Source organism: Chanos chanos, chromosome 10 (genome assembly GCF_902362185.1).
Source record: "Chanos chanos chromosome 10, fChaCha1.1, whole genome shotgun sequence".
Lineage (NCBI taxonomy): Eukaryota > Metazoa > Chordata > Actinopteri > Gonorynchiformes > Chanidae > Chanos > Chanos chanos.
The window spans coordinates 10,639,314-10,660,751 of NC_044504.1; the positions used below are offsets into that span (position 1 = coordinate 10,639,314).

Below are 21,438 nucleotides of genomic sequence, written 5' to 3' on the forward strand. Positions count from 1 at the left end.
TTCAGATGTAAGCGTGTAGTTCAGTGACCAACTTGAGCGCAAAGTGTTACGCGTCATTCGTCGAGCACAGGTACGTCACTATTTCGCGACAGAATGTATTCGTTACAAGTTCCGCAAGAAGACACACACGTAATATTTTGCCGCACAGTTTACAAGTAAAATAAAGCCACTAGAAGTCGAAGTCAGTACACTGAGAATTTTGCACACTTATCTAAACCACAATTCGTACAGAGTTTAATTACGTCCCAGTAAACCATAAGCACGTGTTCCCACGTTTGAACTCTGGGTAAAAAACATTTTCCGCCATCTTAACTGGTGGAAACTTGCGAAGCTAGGCCCAATACATGGGTAATTTCACGCAGAAAACCAGATGTTTCAATAAGCTTTGTAACGCGTTTTGCCAGTTAGCTGCTTGCCGTGGAAACGCTGAGAAAGTGGAGAGGATTCGTGTTAATTAACTGAGGTCAACTGACTTGTGAATGTCCGTACAAGGATTTGTTAGCTTGCTGATTAGTCAGTGCTTGCTAGCCTTATGCTATCTAGATAGCGATGTTTGCTTGTAGTTGGTAGGCATTCAATGCAGAAATACATTTTAATTAATTCATAACTACCCTTTCCGTTACAACTTAACTTTTTGGCTGCATTGAGATCCTAGTTGCAATCTAGACAACATTACTGTGTAACTCACGCTTGGTGAAATTGATTTAGTTGGAGTATACCTAACGTAGCTAGCTTGTTAGCTGTAGCTGTACTTCTTATCTCATATTGCCTCATTATCTGTGGCACAGCTACGTTACAAACTAGCTAGCCAAATATTTATGTCCACTACAGAAGTAATCAGTGTATACTCGTGGTCTGCGGAGGTGATTTTAGTGTTGGTAAGAACAAAGTACACTTAAGCAAAACACCGCCAGCGTTGAAATCACATTCACAAAGTGAAATGTTGGATTTACTAGGGAGCAAACGGTGTGATCTCTGACTGTAGCCTGTTTCATAGCTGTTGCTATGAAAACACAAGTCGTCAGCTGCTAACTACCTGTTGTCAAGTCACAGTATTTAAAAGAATATTCTTAAAGTTTTACATCGATCTTAACGTTAAGTAACAGTCGGGGCACAGTCAAAGCATGTCGTCTTTTTCTGAATCTGCATTGGAGAAAAAATTGTCGGAACTGAGCAACTCCCAGCAAAGTGTTCAAACCTTGTCGTTATGGATTATTCATCATCGCAAACATTCTTCAAACATAGTGCGCGTGTGGCACAAAGAAATGAAAAAAGGTAAGGCAAAGAAAGTGCGCCAGACTTTGGTTTACTTTGTGTTGTAAAAGTGTTGTCTCTAATCTGCTGACTCAACTTGATAAGCTAGATCATTACATGTTCATAATTTTTAATTTAAGAGGTATCATAGTTTTCTGTTTCCGGATGGTGCTGTGTGCTTTGATACTTGGTTTTGAGTAGCGACATAGCATAACTTCAACTGTATTGTCACTTCAATTCAATCTCATATATTGTCTTTTTTTTTTTTTTTTTAGCAAAAAGCAGCAGGAAACTAACTTTCCTCTACCTTGCAAACGACGTCATTCAAAATAGTAAGAAGAAGGGCCCTGAATTCACTCGTGATTTTGAGGGTGTCCTTGTTGACGCTTGCTCACATGTAGCACGGTAGGTACACGATGCCACGTGCATAAATGAGTGTAATACAACAGCTACATCAAGCTTTAGTTTGGCCTACTTTGAACCACGTTTTACAGTTTGGTTTTGTCATTCACAGAGAGGGGGATGACGGCTGTAAGAAACACATGGAGAGACTGCTAAACATTTGGCAGGAGCGCAACCTTTACAGAGCTGACTTCATTCAGCAATTGAAGCTTGCCATTGAAGACTCAAACAGCCCAAAGCAGAAGTTTGGGGGTAAGTTGGAGGTTGGGCTTGATTGTTCATACAGTGCCAGGTATGTGCAAATGGCTGGAAACAATGTCAGTGCTAAATATTGAACACCTGAAGAGTGAATTTCAGGGTATGTGTTAAAATGTGTGAAGAAGGGAAACATATAGGCTACGTTCAAGTAATTTGTCATGCTGAGCTAAGAGCACAGTTGGTTTACTGTCAGGCTTGTAATCTTCATGTGACCTCATGTGTGTTGTAGAAGAGAAAAGAGGCTCTAAAAGAACCTTCCAGAAGGTCCAAGAGGAAGATGAGGATGATGATGACGACTACAGGGGTCACTTTTCTCCGAGGGAAACAGATACAACAGGACCTCAGTTGGTATGTGGACATCATCACTGGTTGACGAGATGATATCATTAGGATTACTGTTAGGTCTTGACAGAGTTTTGTTTTCAACAATGTATCGGTGTATAGTTGCCTTTGACTGATTTATTGGTATATGCAGAAAGAGCACCAGTGTGCTCAAGTAGTGCATGCATTTCTTAACGGAGCACCTTTCATATTATCGAACCCATTTGTTTTGCATTTGCTCTGGTGGTATTTCAGTGGATTGAACTAAGGGCACAAATGTCATCATGTCATTTTAACGAGTTAGCTTAATAACCAGCAAACTCAGAGTCCACAGTAGACATGGGCCTACAACTCAGTGTCCACAGCTGGTAAAGAAAGCTTGATGTCTCGCAAGTTTATGCAAGTTGATTGATATTGTGGTTATTAATATGTCACCATAACGTTGTGGCCTTCAGCTTTGGAACAAGGTGTGGAGATTTTGGTGTGTTTTTACCCTTTGCTCACAGTGTAAATACACACTTAGATCACTCATCCAGTTTTCTCCCTTGACCGTTGAGCGGTCTAGTTTGATATGTCAGTTGTTGGCCTCCATTCTTACTCATCTGTGAAAGTATGAATAAGCCTACCCTGTCTGATTACTGTGATGGGCTTAAATGTTTTATATTGCTCGATTTATTATGCATCTCTATTTTTGATCATTTTCACATATAGACCAATTATGGATGTTGGACTGTTCACTCTTACATAAGATATGGTTACTTTACAAAATGTATATAAGTTGTGAGAAAAGGAATAATATGTGCCACATAAACAAAACAGAGCCTAGTATGCTCTCAAATTGATATTGGTCTTATCACTCAGGTTTAAAATTTGGGATTGGCTCTGCATCCACTTATAAATGACTTTTTCTCCCCTCTTATTGAAATTGTCGGCCTTAGTCTTTCACACTTTCTATATGAGGTTAATATTTATGAAAAAAGTTTCTTTTTATTGTTATGATTTATGTAAGAATTAAAATTTTGTATATGACTCTGAAATGAATTTGTTTTGCTTCATTTTTTGAGTGTAAAGTCACCACTTCCCTCTTTTTGCTTTGTTTTGACTTCCTCTACTCTGAGCAGACAGAGGACCTGATCAAAGCCCTGCAGGATCTGGAGAATGCCGCCTCTGGTGACGCGGCTGTGCGACAGAAAATCGCCTCTCTGCCCCAAGAGGTGCAAGATGTGTCCCTGCTCGAAAAAATAACAGGTAACAGAGGCACTTTTTCTTCTACTTTTTTTAAGCCTTACTGTGTGACATTTAGTAAAAATACGGAACTTAAATATTTCACAGAAGTGATTTCATAATGAGGATGTAATCATTTTTTCCTGGCCCCAAGGTCCAAGGCTAAAGTTGGTATTTAAAAACACTTTGTAACCATTTTGTCTTGGAACAATATCCAAAGTTTATCCCAGGTAGAAGTTCCATATCAAAATCGCTTATACATACTTTATTTATTGTATCTGCTTTATTAATTTTGCACGTGCTCACACTCATAGACAAGGAGGCTGCAGATAAGCTGTCAAAGATTGTCGACGAGGCCTGCCTGCTGCTGGCAGAGTACAATGGACGTCTGGCAGCTGAGCTGGAAGATAGGAGACAGCTGGCTCGCATGCTGACAGAGTATATCCACAGCCAGAAAGAGGCGCTCGTTGAGAGGGAGAAGAAACTAGAGGTAATTTACACACTAATTGCATTCATAATTGAAGACAAGTCCAGAGTAAAGGTGCAATGAAAGACCTTTTCCAAATATAATAGGCACATTTTAATATGTGAATGACCTGTCCTAGACCAGGTTTTCTGTAACGTTTTCATTGATGAAAGATGACAGAGCTGTTTCCAACAGAATCTAGGCCACTCTCTAAGTTCATTTAAAACATGGGTAATTCAGCTTAATATTGCATTATGATTTTTGCTTGTAAATACCAAAGCTTAAATGTTAATGGTAATTTAATTTATGTCAGACGTTTCTACGATATCATTGTTGTTCTACATCCACTATCAGTGTTTTAAAACATTGCTCAATCATCTGCTGTGGCCCAGCTGGCCTTTTGCACAGGGAAAGATAGACACTAATCTCTAACTAGCAAACTCAGTGAAATCCAGTGAGAGAGTGTATTCACCACATATCTGGTGGGAATTTGGGGTTTTATACAGATTGAAACATAGAAATATAGTCATTCATCTTTGTGTGGTACTCTAAGCTTTAAGAGAAATGTGTAAACTTCAACATGTGTTCATGCGACCTATGTTCCTACCTATTTCCGCCACTGTACGTTGGAAAAGAGAGCGGTTTATTATGTCTGCTGTACAGGTTAACTAGAACAGTTTGACGAGGAAATACATTTTTCTTATTTACAATGGCAGCCACAGTCAGCCGGTGCTCTGTTACTTATTACAGTCAAGAGAAGAGACGGTGCTTTCCTAAGGTTTTTAACTCGGTGTAAGTACTGAAGACTGTGTGTGTAAAGGGGCTTATCGTTCCTTGTTACAGGAGTACAAACAGAAGCTGGCCCGTGTCACCCAGGTGCGGAAGGAGCTCAAGTCTCACATCCAGAGCCTACCAGACCTGTCACTGTTACCCAACGTCACTGGGGGTCTAGCCCCTCTTCCCTCAGCAGGAGACCTCTTCTCCACTGACTGAGCCTGGCCCTCCTCTGGGGCTTATAGACTTCAGTTCACAGCCCTGAAAGGACAACTAGCCTTGTAAACTGCTTTGACAATGATCTGAGAGAAAAATGGGTGAGCAGGATCCAAGTAAAAGCACCTCAGCCGAGCTGTCAACACAAACAGAGGAAAAAGGCTGTCTTGCACATTGTGTAGAACGATGGCCCACACTGATGACTTCTAAGAAGCCTCGCCCCTAGCCTGGTGAAAAGGGAGACAGCATTAACACATTTGATGTGTATTACAGGAGCATTGTCCAGCAATCCAATGAGTTCAGCAAATGTGCTTTAGCTCTCTTCCTCCTCTGGTTAGGCTATGTTAAAGTTAGCCAAATGAGGGCTTTTTTTCTGTATCAACTAAAGGTCATCCAAGACTAGACCTCACTGTTACCAGCTGCTCAGCTAAAACCAACAGTTCAGGATTTTTTGTTTGTTTTTTGTTTTTTTCTTTTGCAGAAAGAGCTTAAGTGATATATGACCATCTGTTTTCACGTCAAAAAGCTTCATCCTGTTTGGTAAAATGCTACATGCTATGCTATGGAAATAACCCACATCAAATCACAATTGTTATAATATAGACTGCTTTATGAATTCAGTCAGTCTCCCAGAGTTTCCTAAAGTGTGCAGTGAGCCGACTTGGTTTATTTTTGAATTATTACCAATAACAGTAATTATTAGTAGTCCTCTCTCTGTCTGACCTCCGACATCCAATCGCAGTCTTCTCTCTGTCTGACCTCTGACATCCAATCGCAGTCTTCTCTCTGTCTGACCTCTGACATCCAACCACAGTTTCTTCTCTGACCTCTGACATCCATCCACATTCTGTGTCTGACCTCTGAGATCCAGCCAATTGAGCGATTCAGCTAAACACTTATGTTGTCAGACACTCAGTAAATGCAGTGAATCCACTCAGCTAAAACAACCTGTTAGTGACGGACTTGTACTGACTGAAGTCACTGACAGGTAATGGGTGTTTTGGCTAAGCTAGTCTATGCTAAGTGCCCTGGCGTGTCACTGTGTTCATGCTAAATCGCTTGTCCTTGCTGTGGAGCAGTAGTGTGTAGGGTTCTAAAAAGTGCTTTCCTCATTGTTTTAGCTTTGTTGATGTGAGGAATATTCTTCTGCAAATGCTGTTCTTTGACAGACTTTTTCTTTGGTCATTTGTTTTTGAGCAAACACATAATAAATTGGGACATTAACTTCCAGACAGCTTTTCCTTCAAGTTTTTCTTTGTCCATGTTGTGATTCAATAAACAGAGAGCCACATTCTTCTTAGTTGCCTTACTGAAGTGAGTCATCTTTCCTAATGCAATCATGATGGGTAGTTCACAGCCCATGCAAGTCAGTGCAGTCTGAACCATCAGCATTTTTAACCTGGCAATTTAAATAAAAAACAGTCCATAAGTAACTGATAGTTTATACTGTATAACTAACAATGAATTGTAGTGGCAAAATTTTCTAGACATTTCCTACTCACAGAAATCCCGAAGACGGAGAAAGTTCAAAGCCAGTGTTTGTTTATTTTCTATGTGACCCTGTGTGATTAGAAAGATGTTGTGCTATCCTTTACACTAGGCTCTCCCATGTAAAACTGGGTGCTCTATCTATTAACAAAGAGGGCAGAAAAGGGGGTATTGGCAGAAGAAGATCTTGGGTATAAGGTATAGATAATCTCTTATATAATAAGGGAAAATAATAATTAAAAAGCTCTGAGTAGAATACTGTTTATCTGTTATCATAGGGTTAATAAGGCAAATAAGTAAAAATAATTTTTCTCTGTTCCTTGACCCACGGTATTGCCTTTCTACTTTTGTACTTTAACAATTTCACATTTCAAATATGTTTTATGACTATACCTGTACAGCGGCGTTAAAGCATTAATGTTTCATTATGTTGTTCTAGCACTAGCACATTCAAAGTATATTTTGAGTTCTGACAGAAATCCCTACATAAATATAAACACAATGTTGGTTTAACCTTTTGCTTTTAAGAGGGAAATAATCTGCCTTCAAAATGGAAATGGTCTTCCTCACAATCTTTGGTTCACTCTGATCTGCTCCCAATTTCCCCTCGCGAACAAAAACATTACTGAGAACCCCTACTGTTGTGAACACTATCAAAATGTGGGCTCCATTTCAGAAGCATTTTGGCCTGCACAGATCCTCAACTCTAGTCGCAATTCTAAACAATCATCTATTCCCACCCTCTTGCTCAGTCTCAGTTCTTCACATCTGGTCCAACAAAGGTGCCGCCTTTGAGAGTTTGACCTTTTCGGGCTGACCTTTTTCACATCTTTCAGATCAGGCATTTCATATAATATCAGGCTCCCCAATTACCCATCTAGCCTCCTCACTTCAAAATTGATTTTCTCTTCTCCCTTGATAATAGTCAAAGGCAACTTGTCGAAGTTATCTATGAGTCTGTTGACCCCTTTAACCCAGACTCTACTGTACCCTTCGAAGTCTCACGGGAGCAGCACCTAGCAATTGCAAAATCTGACAAGGAATGGGTTCAGATACCCACCCTGGTACACTCCTCCTCTGTATGTGCTAGACCTGATCTGGAAAAGTGTAAGACCTTACACTGAGTCCATCTCAAAAATGCCAAACTAGGAAAGACATGCCCAGACAGAAGCAACACCTGCAACAGATGCAAACAATCACCAACGGACCACGTCCATATTATTTTGGTTCTTCCTGAGACTAATAGAATTCTGGTCTTAAATGTTTGATAACCTTTAGAATACCTTTATTAATCCCATGAAGCTGATTGGTAGACAGGAGAGATGATGTGGGAGGGGTGGGGTGTGGATGAGAAGTAATATTACAGAGCAATATCAGAATTCTGTCTGAACAGTCTGTTCACTGTTCTCTTCTTCTGCCCGTACAAAAATCTGATACAGAGATTATATTTCAAATGAAAGTATAATCCATGAGATTGAATGCAATGTCAAACTGTTGAGGACTTTCCCCCTTGATAACAGTTTTAACTTTGAGATTGCTGTCAGATATGTTTAAAAAAACTTTAACAACTCTTAAAGTCTTTGGGCCAAGACATTTGCACTTGTCTGTGTGCCCAATCAAACACATGTTAAAAGAAATTTTGTGATATGTCGTATAGTTGGATGAACAAAGAAAACAATGCGTGTTTGTTGTAAAATGTCTGATTTATTCTGTGATATCAATGGTTTCATATGCTGTGATGTTACTGAGTTTGTCACTGTTGAAATCCACCACCACATTCCTCTTCCCTGTCATCATTGGTGTAAACTCAAATGTGGTTGTGGCATAATCGCCTGGGCCCACAGTTCCAACCCTACATGAAGGTACAATACAATAGTTAACATGTTAGTGTATTTAATATGAATCTGTAAAGTGCTGCCATTTAAGATATGTTTAAACTTACTTTTGTGTGATGGTTTTTCCCTGAGTAAGATTTGGACTTTGTGCAGAGAAGGAGCAGTTTTCCAAAGGCTCTGGCAATGGGTTGTAGAGTAGAACTTGAACACTCAGTTCGTGATTCACTTTTCCTTCTCCGTCAACCTTCAAAACAAAACAAAAGCAAAAACAAACAAACAAACAAAAAAACAAGTGGCATATTTGCTGTTAGGTTAGTTCTTATAGAGTTCTGTCAATCAATTTGACAGATGGCTTATTAATTTATAATCTTTAAATATTCATTTATCTCTCCCTTTCTTGACACAGAAGTACTGACACAATTCATCACATTCATCAAGCTTTGATAAAGTATGTTTAAGAGCTTTGCATGCAGAACAAAGTAGTTATTTGTTTTGTCCATATGGACATTTGATACTTTATCAGTGATACTGGAAGCCTAGACGCCAAAATACAAATTGGCAATGAAAATCCTGTGGTTCAGTATTAGCACCGCAAATAGCTGCATACAGGACAAGTTAGTAAGCACAACCATGCAAAGGCATCATCTTCCAAATGATCTTTTAACCTAGGAAGTGGATGTATTTGGCCCTGTTGACATGATAAATAGCTTGAACCATGCTGGCTGACTGAGGATAGGTAAGGAGGAGAGTGTACAGGAGGAAAGTCAATCCAAAGGTTTAGGCAAGGGTCCAACTGTCTGAAGAGAACAAGTAAGCATGAACTCAGCTGTGGAGCAGACTGCAGAATGGATGTTAGGACTAGTGATGAGTTTCATCGTAGGCAAATATAAAGGCAACGACCCTTGATGGTGTCTGATCTCACCATTAAACTTGTTCAAGCAATAGAAAGAAATATCAGTTGTGACCTCAGAGGATGACTCAGTCTGTCCCTGCAGTATAAACCAGCACAGCTCTGAGCTCAGTTCTGTAGCAAAAGCAACAAGAGATGCAGATGATAGGGAAAAAAGCAAGGTCATCGTGGTCAGGGGACCTTGTGCTGACAGAAATACAGCAGTGAGACAGTGAAGCAATGATTGGCTATGAGGCAGTTAGCAGAAAAAGTAAACACAATGTGACCAAGTCAAAGGGAGGGGAGTAAAGTTAGAAGGAAATGCTGTTAACCAAAGCCAGTTGATGACGAGAGACAAAGCAGAGAGAAAGCAAGATGCAAGTAGTCGGTGCATGTGTAGCACTGGTTGCAATGGAAAATCAAATCAAGATACTTGTAAGAACAGTTAGCCATAATGAGTTAGCATGCGTTTGTAGCTTTATTTGTGATATGATTCATTTTAATCAACAGCTATTATAATATTTCTGTGCTAATCAGCTTCTTGAACTTAAGCTGGATGTCATTAGAAACTCTCATAAAAAAAAAAAATACCTACCTAATCCACAAAATAAAACCGCCTTATGATAATTTCATAGATACAGATGTTAGTGTTGCTGTGACTCTTGATCAAAGCAAGCCAGAAATAATAAAAAAAAAAGTTTCAGGTCAAATGCAGATTTTATTTGGTACTATTTCTGCTTCATCTTTGGAGTAAAGAGATAATGTCTAGGTGTATGTATGATATTAGAGGGATCCGTACAATGACTGTTATGTCAGGGCTGGTCAGAAGAACGGTCTTGGTCACTCTGTGAAGCTCTCTTGTAGCATTATCGATGAGCAGAGCAATTAGTCTGATCATCCCTTCTGGTCTGATGATTTCACCATACTGAGCATACTCCAGTTTAAGGGTTGCCTGCTTCTCTGTTCAGCAAAACATGACAACACATTAGTGTTAACTACAATCCAGGTTCCCGCAGCAACAGAATATCATAATCTCAACATGACTGTGAATTGTTTTATTTTATTTTATTGTCCAACATAGTACATATATTTCACTAGTCACAGTGTCATGTGAGGCGGCAAAGAATTGGTGCTTCATACATCTAGAGTAAACTAGAACCCTACACTCAACAGCTTGCACACATTTATGTATTATTAGGATGAAAGTGATCAGTCAAAGAAAAGTATGCACAGTGTTTATTAGTTTGATAAATTGTAATTATTTTCACAACCACATACAACTACGGTTTTGACAAAGTTAGAGTAAGACTGATGGATATGTCCCAAACAGACTGAACTTACCTTCACCAGTGGTCAGGCGTACATCAGTCAGGTCAGCAAGCCCACAGGTTGCCCCTAGCTTGCCATTGTAGGTTTCAACCTGGGCATAAAACATGAGCTTGCAAGACTTAATATCAGGAGTGTTGTTTTTGATGATGGCAAGCACCTCATAGTCAGAGCCAAGAACCATTTCCTCTGGCACTTTGATCCTGATGTGTAAACCAGGTTCTGCATCTTCCATTACCAACTTACTTTGTTTTTGGGCTTTTTCAAACACCTTTCTCTCCTCCTCAGAATCTGACAAACAAAGGTTAAAACAACGGCTATAGTCAATACCAAAACGAAACATATGTACCAACTAGAATAAATCCAGTCTGACAGCTGTTTTTATGGGTACATGTAAGTGGAGAATTGCATGCTGGGGTTTCCCTCTTAGTAATAGCTGTTGTATTTGGAGAAAGCTGCATGAAGCTAATGGATTTCAAGCTTAGAGCAGCTTCCTACAGGGATAGTTTACCTTCAGGATATTTGTACAGGTGTGTGATGTCCTCTCGCTCATTCTTGCCTACTGCCTTAGTGCTGATGTTTTTGCCCACCTCAGTGGTCGATCCTGACACCTTGATCTCCTCACCATTGCTGAGTATGATATACTCCTCTACGTCAGCATTCACCTCCGCATACAGGAAGGGGCAATCGTACAGAAATGTCAGCTCACCCTCCTTAATGGCTCTCACAGGTACTGGGCCACAACAGAAAATACCTGACAGAAGGGATAATTGGAATGGCATTCATTCATTCTCTCAACAGAAACATGAAACCGTAACATGTTGCTTGGATACTCATTCAAAATGATGCAGAAATGATAAATCTATGTTGTGCAGATTTGACTTTTCTGCTACACTTTACTGTGGAGGCAGTGTATTTATATTATACTGGTGCTCTAGTCAAATAAATGTAGTTATTACCCTGGTGACACAGAAGGAGTTACTTGCAGTGGCCTTAAGTTATAGTTATGTATGTTGCGTAGTTGAATATGATTTCATCCTCCATTGAGGAGCTTCAAACACTTACAGCATACCCGCATTAATTAACATTATTAATCATTGTGGTCTGATCAAGTTTCAGAGACAGAGCCTGGCAGCAGGTTACTCTACACAAATATCTCTTTAAATAGAAATCTGTTCATGTAATGTACTTTTTTTTTTTTTTTTTTGCTGTTGGTTATTAATAACAGCTGTCCGTGACTGACAAATGACTAAATGAATACTCTGCAGTCAGTATTTCAAGTCACAAATAGAGTGGCAGCTGGTGTGTCATTTCTACTGTGTCAAAAAGAGCATCCTCTTTCACTCACTCACTCATACCGAAAGCACAGCAGGTTATGAGTGGAATCACATGTTGCGTCAATGTTAGCCCCCAGCCCAGTCTGCTTGGCTAGTGTGAGCCAGAGAGACAAATCATTACAACACAAAGGGAAAACTGATGGCTATATGTACATGCTATGAGGAAGGCTCTGAACAGTAGTGCATGAAATCTTGTGTATTAATGTGTTCGTGTCACAGGGAGCATTCCTACATATATTCTTTCGTCTGTTCACAACAACATACATGCTTACCATCACTCATTTCTTGTGGAGTGGAGTCACTTGCTTGCCAGCCTTCGTAACCAAGTTTCAGATCAGGACGAGTCATCCAGCTTTCATTCCATACATGAAAGTTCCTGGAGACAAAAAAGTGTGCAATGCCTATATGTCATCCATGCAGCTTCCTGTAGCTAACCTCAAATACAACAGAAGTGACCTCTGATAAAACAGAAACGCTCTGATTTGGTCCTGAGGCTTCAAGAACTATACTAAATGATTACACTTATAGCATTTTTCTATTGCAACCAGCAATATAATTAAGATAAGATTACTTTGATTATTAAGAGGAGTTGCCCATAACCTTTCATCAGATGCTCACAATAAAACATTTCAGGGGTAGACACTTTTCTAAGCCTTGGAAGATGCTCTCTCTCTCTCAAACTGCTGATACCTCCTCAGAGTCATTTGAAGTTAATGTCTACACTCTAACAGTGCCTTGTTTTCAATATTGCCCTCACTGTCTCTATTGTGCAATATCTGCGTTTATCTGCAGCTGACAAGGAAGAGGATGAAGGTATTGATTTTCAAATGCAGTAACGTCAAATTTCTATTTTTGGCATCACTTTATAGAGCATTTTGTTTGGTTAAGCTTACCATATTGAGTCTTCTGTAATAGTTTCGTCATCAATATGGTGGAAATACTTGACCAGCAAGTCACCATTGGTGTCATGAGCAGATCCAAAGTTAGTGACCACTCGGCAGGGGATCCCCAACGCCCGACTCACTTATGCACAAAATACACAGCAGGATTAGGATATCTTCTCAATGAGGAATACCCAAAACACTTTAACACTATTTTTTGGGTCAGTGGTGCCTACCTACTCATCTACTTTAAAGGTCAGTCTCTTACTGGTGTAACTGAATTCTTAACAAAAAAACCCTGAAAATGTCAGATATAGCCCTGAGCAGCAATGAAACGGACCGAGCCAAAACTGTACTATTACTTTTCAATTTTCCATTGCGTCCATTTCATGTCCTCTGGCAGATTCACACCCATAACCAAATCTTAACCTTGGATGGTGATTGCAAAGTGTTCTGTCATACAGCAAGCCCTTGTCCCATTTCCTAATTGAAAGTATCTTAAATGTATCAACAGCATAATAGAACAATAATTGTTGCTCTGGATAAGGGCATCTGCTAAGTGAGCGTAAGTGTAAGAGAAATGTAAAACTGTGCACTGCTGAATCGTTGTACCTGTGCAGGCCACAGCAGCAAACACCCAGCACTGTCCATATTTAACTGGTCCATGTTCAGCCCATTCCCGCAGAATGGAAGCACTTTCTTTCCATTTAGTGGGAGGAACTCCATCGGAGAAATCACCTGACCAGTTCCCTACAAGTACACCTCTGTCATCTAAACTGTTGATCTGGTAAAGAGAAGATATAGTTTTGTCAAAACCTGATTGTTATTTCATGACTGCACAGCATGATAATTCTCAAGGAATGGTGCTCAAACACAGAAATGGGCAGTTCACTATATTTTTACAGCCACTATTGTGTATGTTAGCTACAGTAATTTACATAATAAATTTATTATGTAAGTCAAAAGGCAGTCCTTATTTGAATTGTGGAAACATGCAATATTTCTGTAGTGTCGTTTAATCAATGACAATCGGTGTTCTGTCTTTCAATAAAACTGACTGCAGTTGTGTGTTAACCTTGTTTTTAAACATTTTCGATTTGGCACATTTTCTAATGAACTTAAGGAGAAACCAGAAGGAAATATTACTATACATTGTCCACATGTTGTTTCACACTGTCATCACACAATTTATGCCTAAAACAATACAACAGCACAGGTATGACTGACCACTGATCTGCAGCAACAACTGGAAACACAAATACCTATGGGAAATCCCCTTAGGAGGACTGCGTATTTTATTATGTGTATATGCTACATGGATGAAAAAAATATGACACGGCAAATGCTCATTAAACTGCTACAGGTGGCACAAGTTGGTGTAATATGGTTCGGAGTGACTGAAAACATGGAATGTTTTCAAATACAAAATGTAAAGGGCTGTGGACACAAATTACTGCATTTCCTTCTCTGACTCCTTGAAGTGTTGGATAAGGCGTTCAAAAGCTATATCAGGTCTACTGTCCTATGTCTGCTTCATCAGGGTGTTGACACAACGTAGCTGCTTTTACGAACTAATGTTGTCTGTAATACTTTCAGCAATGTGTTCAGAAAGCAGAGTTTTAACCGTTCAACTAAACTATAAAACCCCATTCAAAACTGGAGAGTATGTGAAACAGGAATAAGTGACAGTATATAGGTATCTTCCACTCATTTGATCTATTATAGAAAACATTGACTTTAAATTATAGACTCTGACAGTTTTTAGCCACTCTAATCAGGCGCTACAAAGGATTACAGGTATCTCTACGGATGTAATGAGTTTTGGCAATTATATAAGAGAGACATTGGTCTTAAAGATAAGCTAGTTTTGGAATGAAGGTAATGAATGCATGTCTGAGAGAGGATGGAAATTAATCATTTTGCAAGGTTACCTCATATTTAACCATCAGGGGGTCTCTTTGTCTGTAGCCTCACTATGGAAGGCCCCTGGTGGCTGAGCCGCTTGAGTCTTTGATTAGAATTACAATTTTGTTCATTTGATAGATATTTTTAGTTCTTTTTCTTTTAACAGAAAGCTAGAAAATGAGGGGTGAGGTGTTGATGAGGAGAGATTAGACCAGATATGTTGATGTGGCATGCATTTTCTGTCTGGAGTGAACATGGTGGGAGAGGAGCTGTTAGTCTGCTGAAAGCTTCTAAAGTTCTTGTTTCAGTGGGAAGGTCATTCCACCACCAGGGTGGAGTAGTAAGAGGAGTCAAGTCCTTGAGAAAAGAGATCTGGGTAGAAGTAAGAACGCATTTCTCAGGAGTGGAGTGGTTGTGCGTAGGAGTAATGAGAGACACTGGCCTGCAGAAAGGCAGGTGCAGTTCCCTTCACAACACTATAGGCAAGAACCAGGATCTTGCACTGAATATACACTGCCCCAAGCACTCAGTGGAGTGAGAGCAGGAGAGGTTGATTTGTGAGGACTTGCATAGCTCTAATTGGCTGGATTGTGTAGAAAAAAGACTGTATCTGCAAGAATAGTTGTTGTAGATTGTTATGTGTGAACTGTAGCCATAGGCTCTTTAGATAATCTAAATTGTATATACTCAGACCCATTTGTTTTGCACCTTTGATCTGTTCCCTTTGCATAGCGATATTTCTGTATAGAGATCTGGAGACAATATCAGTGACTGTCTGTCATCCCTGACTCTTCGTCCACTTTTCAGCTCTGAAATACAGAAACTTCATAAAGTAGAATCTAGAGGTCGAGTGGTTTGGGTATCCGTGTTCCAAGGTAGTTAATGGGCTCTCAAAATTGTCATCAGAAATGGAAAAGTTCAAAGGTAAAAAACAGATGGCATTTTCTTCAATAACATCATGTCTCTCTGTTTAAACCTCTGGTGAAACTGACTAGTTATAGACTAGACCAGTGATTTAATGTTTCCTTGGTCATGCAAATGAAAAGTGGACAGTATCACGTGCTTCTGTGTGAATTTTATAGTTTGCTGTACGCTAAGAACATTTCCTTCAGTGTCACTAGTATTTTGTTCAGCTACCCCAAACTTTACTGATGTCTCATTTTATTTCTTGGATGCCACCAGCAAATTGGACACTCAATTCTGTGACGACTTTCATTATTTTACTCTCATTTCTGTTCCATCAGTCTCATGTCTGTGGGTTGGGCTACAAGAGCTTCAGTGTTAGCAGTGCTATTTTATCAGTATAGATTTGTTTTACGATAAGACCCAGTGCAGGAAATATGAAAATGTGATCCATTCAGTTCTGAAACCAACCACAGATTATGCGTAGAAACACTCACCATAGCACTCACGACCCTGGTCACATAGACAGGATTATTCCTCTCTGAACAGTCCTGATCTGCGTTTTTTAAATAATTGAGATTCTTGTCCAGAATCTTCAGACAAATATCCAAGATGCCTGGCTCAAACTGCAAAATGTAAAGTCAGAGTACAGAGCGCATTGCATTGATATTTAACCCCTTCTGGAGAAGATCCTAGTATTTTTCACACTGTTAATTGTGATAATTCACATTTTAAAGACATTAGTGGTTTATAAGCCCTGATAGGACATAATGCTTCACAACTTTATTTGTGCTTCACAGTCCCAAATTTTGATTCTCTTCAGTCTGTCAATCCAAGTACCTGTGCAAAGTTCCAAGGGAGGGCGCTCATACGTAATGGAGTTCCTCTATAGATCAGACCATCCTGAGACAAGACATATTCTTGCCTTTCTTCTTCACTCAGCATATACACACCATCCCCTGACAAAAAGAGCAACAGAGCAAATTAGAGAGAATGGAATGGAAAATACTGTGTGCAAGTAACCTGCTTTGAGAATTATAAGATCTTCTAAGCATAAATCTTGGTTTCACTCACTTTTACACCAGGGGTTAAATAGCAGCACAAACTCCCCCAGTTGGAATTGTTGGCCCTGGTCCAGGAGGAGGGTGTACAGTCCAATAGGAGCATTGTAAGAGGGGCATATTGTCACAGAGATTATGGTCTCTGATGTCACAGTAACAGTCGCACTCCAGAAAACTCTCGATATAAATTTGCTGACACCAAATTTAGCCTGGGTTCCTGAGATCTCAGAGGGTATTGGGCCTAGGAAGACAAGTGAAACAACACACTGACAACAGCACAAAACTGGGAGAATGTGGTTTAAAATATATTGGTTTATAGTAATAAAAATGCAATAGTAATAAAATGCACGTAGATTCAAATGTATCAAATTAATGTACAATTAATGGAAAGAGTAATGGAAATAGTGTCACTTGATCTAGTACTACCAAACCAGTTTCCAATGCTGCCATACTGGCTAGTCTGCCCAACCCCTGTGACAAAAACTAAAACTAAAACAGATAAAAAGCTAAAGAGATATGTTAAAGGGAGAATTTAATCAGGACATATATACCAAAGGCTGCATTTGAGAGATTTTTCAGTCCAAATACTGAAAAAAAAAATACTAAGTACTTCAGTCCAAATTGAGGACTTTTTTTTTTTTTTTAACTTTTCAGGGGTTTACTTATCATTAGCAAGATAGTAAGCAAACACATACAATGGTGAACCTTCAGTAAAGCACTAAAGGACAGGTTGATCAAAGTCATGCAACAAGTTTCTTTAATGGGGATTGATTAGGTGCAGTTAACAACGTACCTGTTTTAGCAATAAAGGCAAGGTTGTTTATTCCGTTTTGTGGCTGAATCCCTTGATTCAAATGAAGACTGATGGTAAACGGCTGACCCCTCCTCACTATTAGCTGATCGACACCGAATAGCACCGTGTGGTGCTCAGTGTTGTTTTCCTTACAGGCCAGGTCACATTTCGCAACATCTAAGGCTACGAATGTCAATGAGAAGGTTGTCAAAAACAGAACGAAGGCTTTATGAGGAATGGTATTCCAGACGATAGTCAAGTTAAGCTTTTTAAAAATGTGCTCATGTAATGATTCCCCCTTGAGAAAAACGTTTTACTTCCTAAAATTTTAAGGTATTTGTTCTGTGAGGAAATTATTTCATTTATAAATTCATGACCCAGAAAACAGAGGTTTGGTTAAACAGTAAAAGTACAGCTATGAGCTGCATACTGGAAATGCAGGGGAGTAGTAAAAAAAAAAAAAAACCTGTATAAATGTAGTAATCAGTTGTATTTAGAAATGCAGTTAAGTGTTGTAATTTTATATATTCCATAAATAAACCGTGTGTCACTAGTGAAACTGTTGCCAGTAAATTACAGTCAAGCTTTTTATAGCACTGACTGTATAGCGAATAGGTGTATATATAAGTACATGTGTATATAATAAATGTCATTTGCAGTCAAACAGGAAAAGGCAAACTACACATTTTACATGTATCAAAAATGCATTATTATGTAGCCAATATTTCACATTATATACATGTGTTATACATTTAAATAAGCAGCATAACATACTTTATATTCAAGGTTTTGACACTTATACAAATGCTATATTGAATGTTTGGGATGGTCTGACATTAACCTTCTATTTTTTTATGAATTGCTTGAGGTCACAGGGGAATCCTGATATCGGGCTGCAGGTCTGCACCTCATTTTGTTCCTCCCAGAAAATAAAGGAATAGCAGAGAACTGTGTGGACTTCAAAGTTGTTTTTAATTTACTATGTGTCCTTGAGTTTTTGTAGCAACAGCATTACCAATAATCACAGTTCACCCGAGGAGATAAATGATTTCTGTGAGGCACACAGAGTTGAGTCATTTTTTGTTGTTGTTGTATGCATGCTTCATTTCTCCTGGTGTTCTGAATGAACTGACTTTTCACAGCTTACAGACTTCTGGAATCTTCCACAGACACACTCTCACGCTTATCAAACTGTTAAGCTTTTGCATTGACCATGATAAAGCTATATAATATTCTCTAATACTTTTACTGAGAACAGAGAAATCTGGATAGATGAGAACATGCAAGGCTTAAATCTTACCTTGATCCATATTGCCCTGTTCAATGATTTGCCCTCACAGTATAGCAGCTACTAATGTTGCTGACGATTGAATCTGGGTGAAGGTTTCTGAGAGGATATTTCTGGCATGGCTACAATTACCCTGAGGTTGTGATCTATTACCTTTGGACATTTATTTTTAACACTTTCTTTTCTTCAAGACATTTACATTTGGCTGACACAACTGAGTAAGAAAATGAACAAGTAATTCACCAAACAGTAAAAAGAAGTCACTTTGTTAAAGTATTATTGTCTGTTCTAGTTACACTTACCAATAATTTATGGATGATTTTAATTGTCCTTATTAATTACGAAATGATAATGTAACTTTTTGCAAATGTTTTTTTGTTTAAAAATGATACAGAAATGCTTAGTCAATATATCAATTTAAAATCCATAAGAGTGGTTGATGTAACATTTTTTTACATGTGGGGTGTAATACATAGATAAAACTGGTAAATTGTCTACAAATATATGTTTACGTTGCTAAACAGACAGTGCATTAGTAGTGTGCATTCGAATTTCAGTCAGTGTTTGAGCATTTCTATGTATGTTCATTGCTCACATGAATAAAATCAAGAAAATGGAAATAATTCTTAATTTTTAAGTTTAGAATAGAGAAACACTTTTTTTTTTTTAGCAACAATGAAATTATGAAGTCATTGCATAACACTGGGGCTAGCTCTGTTTACGTAGATTTTGCAGAGAAATGGTGTGATACTATATTGCGATTCTTTGTGTGCAATTATTTGGATACCATTGTGGAGGGTCCTTGTTCAACCAGAAAGGACAGATAGCATCTCTGCAGTACATGAGAAGGTCAAGAGGTGAGTTTGATTTGTAACTTTTTCATTAAATGGCACTTTTTTAGAGCTTCTAGTTCATGTTATTTTTTGTGCCTTACTTGTGTAACACTACTTATACAAAAATGCAATACCACTTTAATTTTTGTCATTGATACAATGCTTTGTTATGCAGTGCGTGTTTTACAGGGATGCTAGCTTTTGCATGTCACATTGTATGACAGTGTGTTGTATGATTACTGTATGAGATTATATTTCAGATAAATGAATATACAGAACTACACAGTTAACCTATGTTAATAACTTCTCATTCAATTATCCACACAATTATTATTAATATGAATATTTTTAAATTAAGATGGTAAAACCAACATTCCCCTCATGTACACTGCATACACACTATCTCTCAGCATATCTAACAAGTTTTTTTTCTATTTGTTACCACAGATACTGCAAAGATGTCAAATGCAGAGAGGGCAAGAAAATACAGGCAAAGAACGAATACCATCCTTGAAAGGAGTGAGAAAGTCCTTAGAGAGAGGAGAAAGTAAATTGATGAGGACCCTCAATGCAGGACAGAAAATGTTGTCAGAGCAGTGCAGTTGACTTGAAAATCAACATCTGAACATATGCATCAAGCTACACACACACACACACACACACAGATGCATATTAATTTTTTCTATGTTGTTTGAAATGTATATCTATGTTTATCTGCGTTTTTAACCTCATTATTCCTGTTGTTACATTTAAGCTAGTGATAAATGATTTATAAATAAGTTATCTCTTTGTCATTAGTGGAATTTTTCTCTGATTTTTTTCCCAGAATCTAATAACCATACACAACATTTAATACGCTTTATGAACCCTTTAGAGTCATTACTTTATATATTCATTAATCATTTTTTAATCATTGCATAAACAATGCAGTTCCTATTCTAAAGTCATAATAATTATGTGTCATTTGCACATAAGCTCTGTGAATTTCAGCAGGATGCAAGATAACTCCAGCAACCATTCATTTGTCCTTAGACTGAGTTGTACATAATTATTGTATTGTTGGTCATAATGAAAAATACCTTGTTGTTTGTCTGATCACAATTTAATTCATATTCCAGACTGTAGTAAACTATGATCAAATGTAAACCAGCCTGTCCTCCTATAAACAGTGAGAGTTAAACAGATAACTGTAGAAACTGCCATGTTTTCATAGCTGACCAATAAAAACCCATAGCAAATATTAAGTTACATATTAATTACACAACAATCAATATACCATCATTCAACCATCGCAGACATTATTTTAACGTAAAGAGACATATTCGAAGGTCAAACTGTGTGGTTTCAGCTGTATTACTCCTTCTTTGCCCCAAGATGACAATTTGGGACGGAGTCACCACAGGGCAATGAAAGCAAATTCTTGAAGAATGGACTTTTGCAAGTGTTGCAAATGTTTTATACCTAAGTCAAACAACCAATCAAATGATGTCTTAGAATCTGCGAGCTGAAAAAATGGAATAATAATATAGTAAAACATCTGTAAATTTTACCACGTTAACAATATGCATCACTTCTCTCATGGAAAATTTAACACTAGCAGGGCTTACAGGGAGAGGAGTTTAACAGAAGAGTTTAAACAGAAGCAAAAGCATTTCATGACAAGCTCTCTGTAGATACATTCATGACATTGGACAAGTTTTTGAATAAAAGAATAAAATCATTGTCATTTACCAGGATTAAATATCAAACACATTTTATTTAATTAATCTCACCTCATTGCTTTTGTTATATAAGGAAGTACCAAGATATAAAAATACTGTGTCACTATGTATGTAATGTCAATGTGTCTACCCAAATTTTGGTACCCTACAATAATGAGAAAAAAAAATATATATATATATAAAAACATATTGTTAATTCAAAGTAATCCTTCCAATACAGGTGACAATACTCCCACCCAGATGAAAGATGAATGTCTGCGCTT

The 21,438-nt window shown here is 38.2% G+C and overlaps 2 protein-coding genes across 2 annotated transcripts; one reads left to right on the forward strand and one right to left on the reverse strand.

Moving 5' to 3' along the window:
- The first annotated feature begins 343 nt into the window (after positions 1-343).
- rprd1b (regulation of nuclear pre-mRNA domain containing 1B) lies at positions 344-6,122 on the forward strand. Its single transcript, XM_030786146.1, has 7 exons — positions 344-1,275; positions 1,530-1,659; positions 1,769-1,908; positions 2,144-2,262; positions 3,357-3,483; positions 3,774-3,949; positions 4,769-6,122. Exons 1-7 carry the CDS (start codon positions 1,125-1,127, stop codon positions 4,916-4,918), a joined length of 993 nt encoding a protein of 330 aa, XP_030642006.1. The 5' UTR covers positions 344-1,124; the 3' UTR covers positions 4,919-6,122.
- Positions 6,123-8,107: 1,985 nt separating this feature from the next.
- On the reverse strand, positions 8,108-18,643 carry tgm2a (transglutaminase 2, C polypeptide A). The gene is made up of 13 exons (XM_030786700.1): positions 18,634-18,643; positions 17,334-17,516; positions 16,554-16,781; positions 16,320-16,438; positions 15,977-16,105; positions 13,284-13,455; positions 12,684-12,813; positions 12,063-12,166; positions 10,965-11,207; positions 10,469-10,744; positions 9,927-10,087; positions 8,346-8,482; positions 8,108-8,255 (listed from the first exon to the last, which is right to left on the reverse strand). Exons 1-13 carry the CDS (start codon positions 18,641-18,643, stop codon positions 8,108-8,110), a joined length of 2,040 nt encoding a protein of 679 aa, XP_030642560.1.
- Between the last annotated feature and the right edge of the window lie 2,795 nt (positions 18,644-21,438).

Bases quoted from the DNA above. Each gene is read 5' to 3' on its own strand.
- rprd1b (XM_030786146.1), top strand. From the start codon at position 1,125: ATGTCGTCTTTTTCTGAATCTGCATTGGAGAAAAAATTGTCGGAACTG. The intron at 1,276-1,529 runs GTAAGGCAAAGA...TTTTTTTTTTAG, and splicing joins GCACAAAGAAATGAAAAAAG to CAAAAAGCAGCAGGAAACTA. The intron at 3,950-4,768 runs GTAATTTACACA...TCCTTGTTACAG, and splicing joins AGAGGGAGAAGAAACTAGAG to GAGTACAAACAGAAGCTGGC.
- tgm2a (XM_030786700.1), bottom strand. The intron at 12,814-13,283 runs GTACAACGATTC...TTTGTGCATAAG, and splicing joins TGCTGCTGTGGCCTGCACAG to TGAGTCGGGCGTTGGGGATC. The intron at 12,167-12,683 runs GTAAGCTTAACC...TTTTGTCTCCAG, and splicing joins ATTACAGAAGACTCAATATG to GAACTTTCATGTATGGAATG.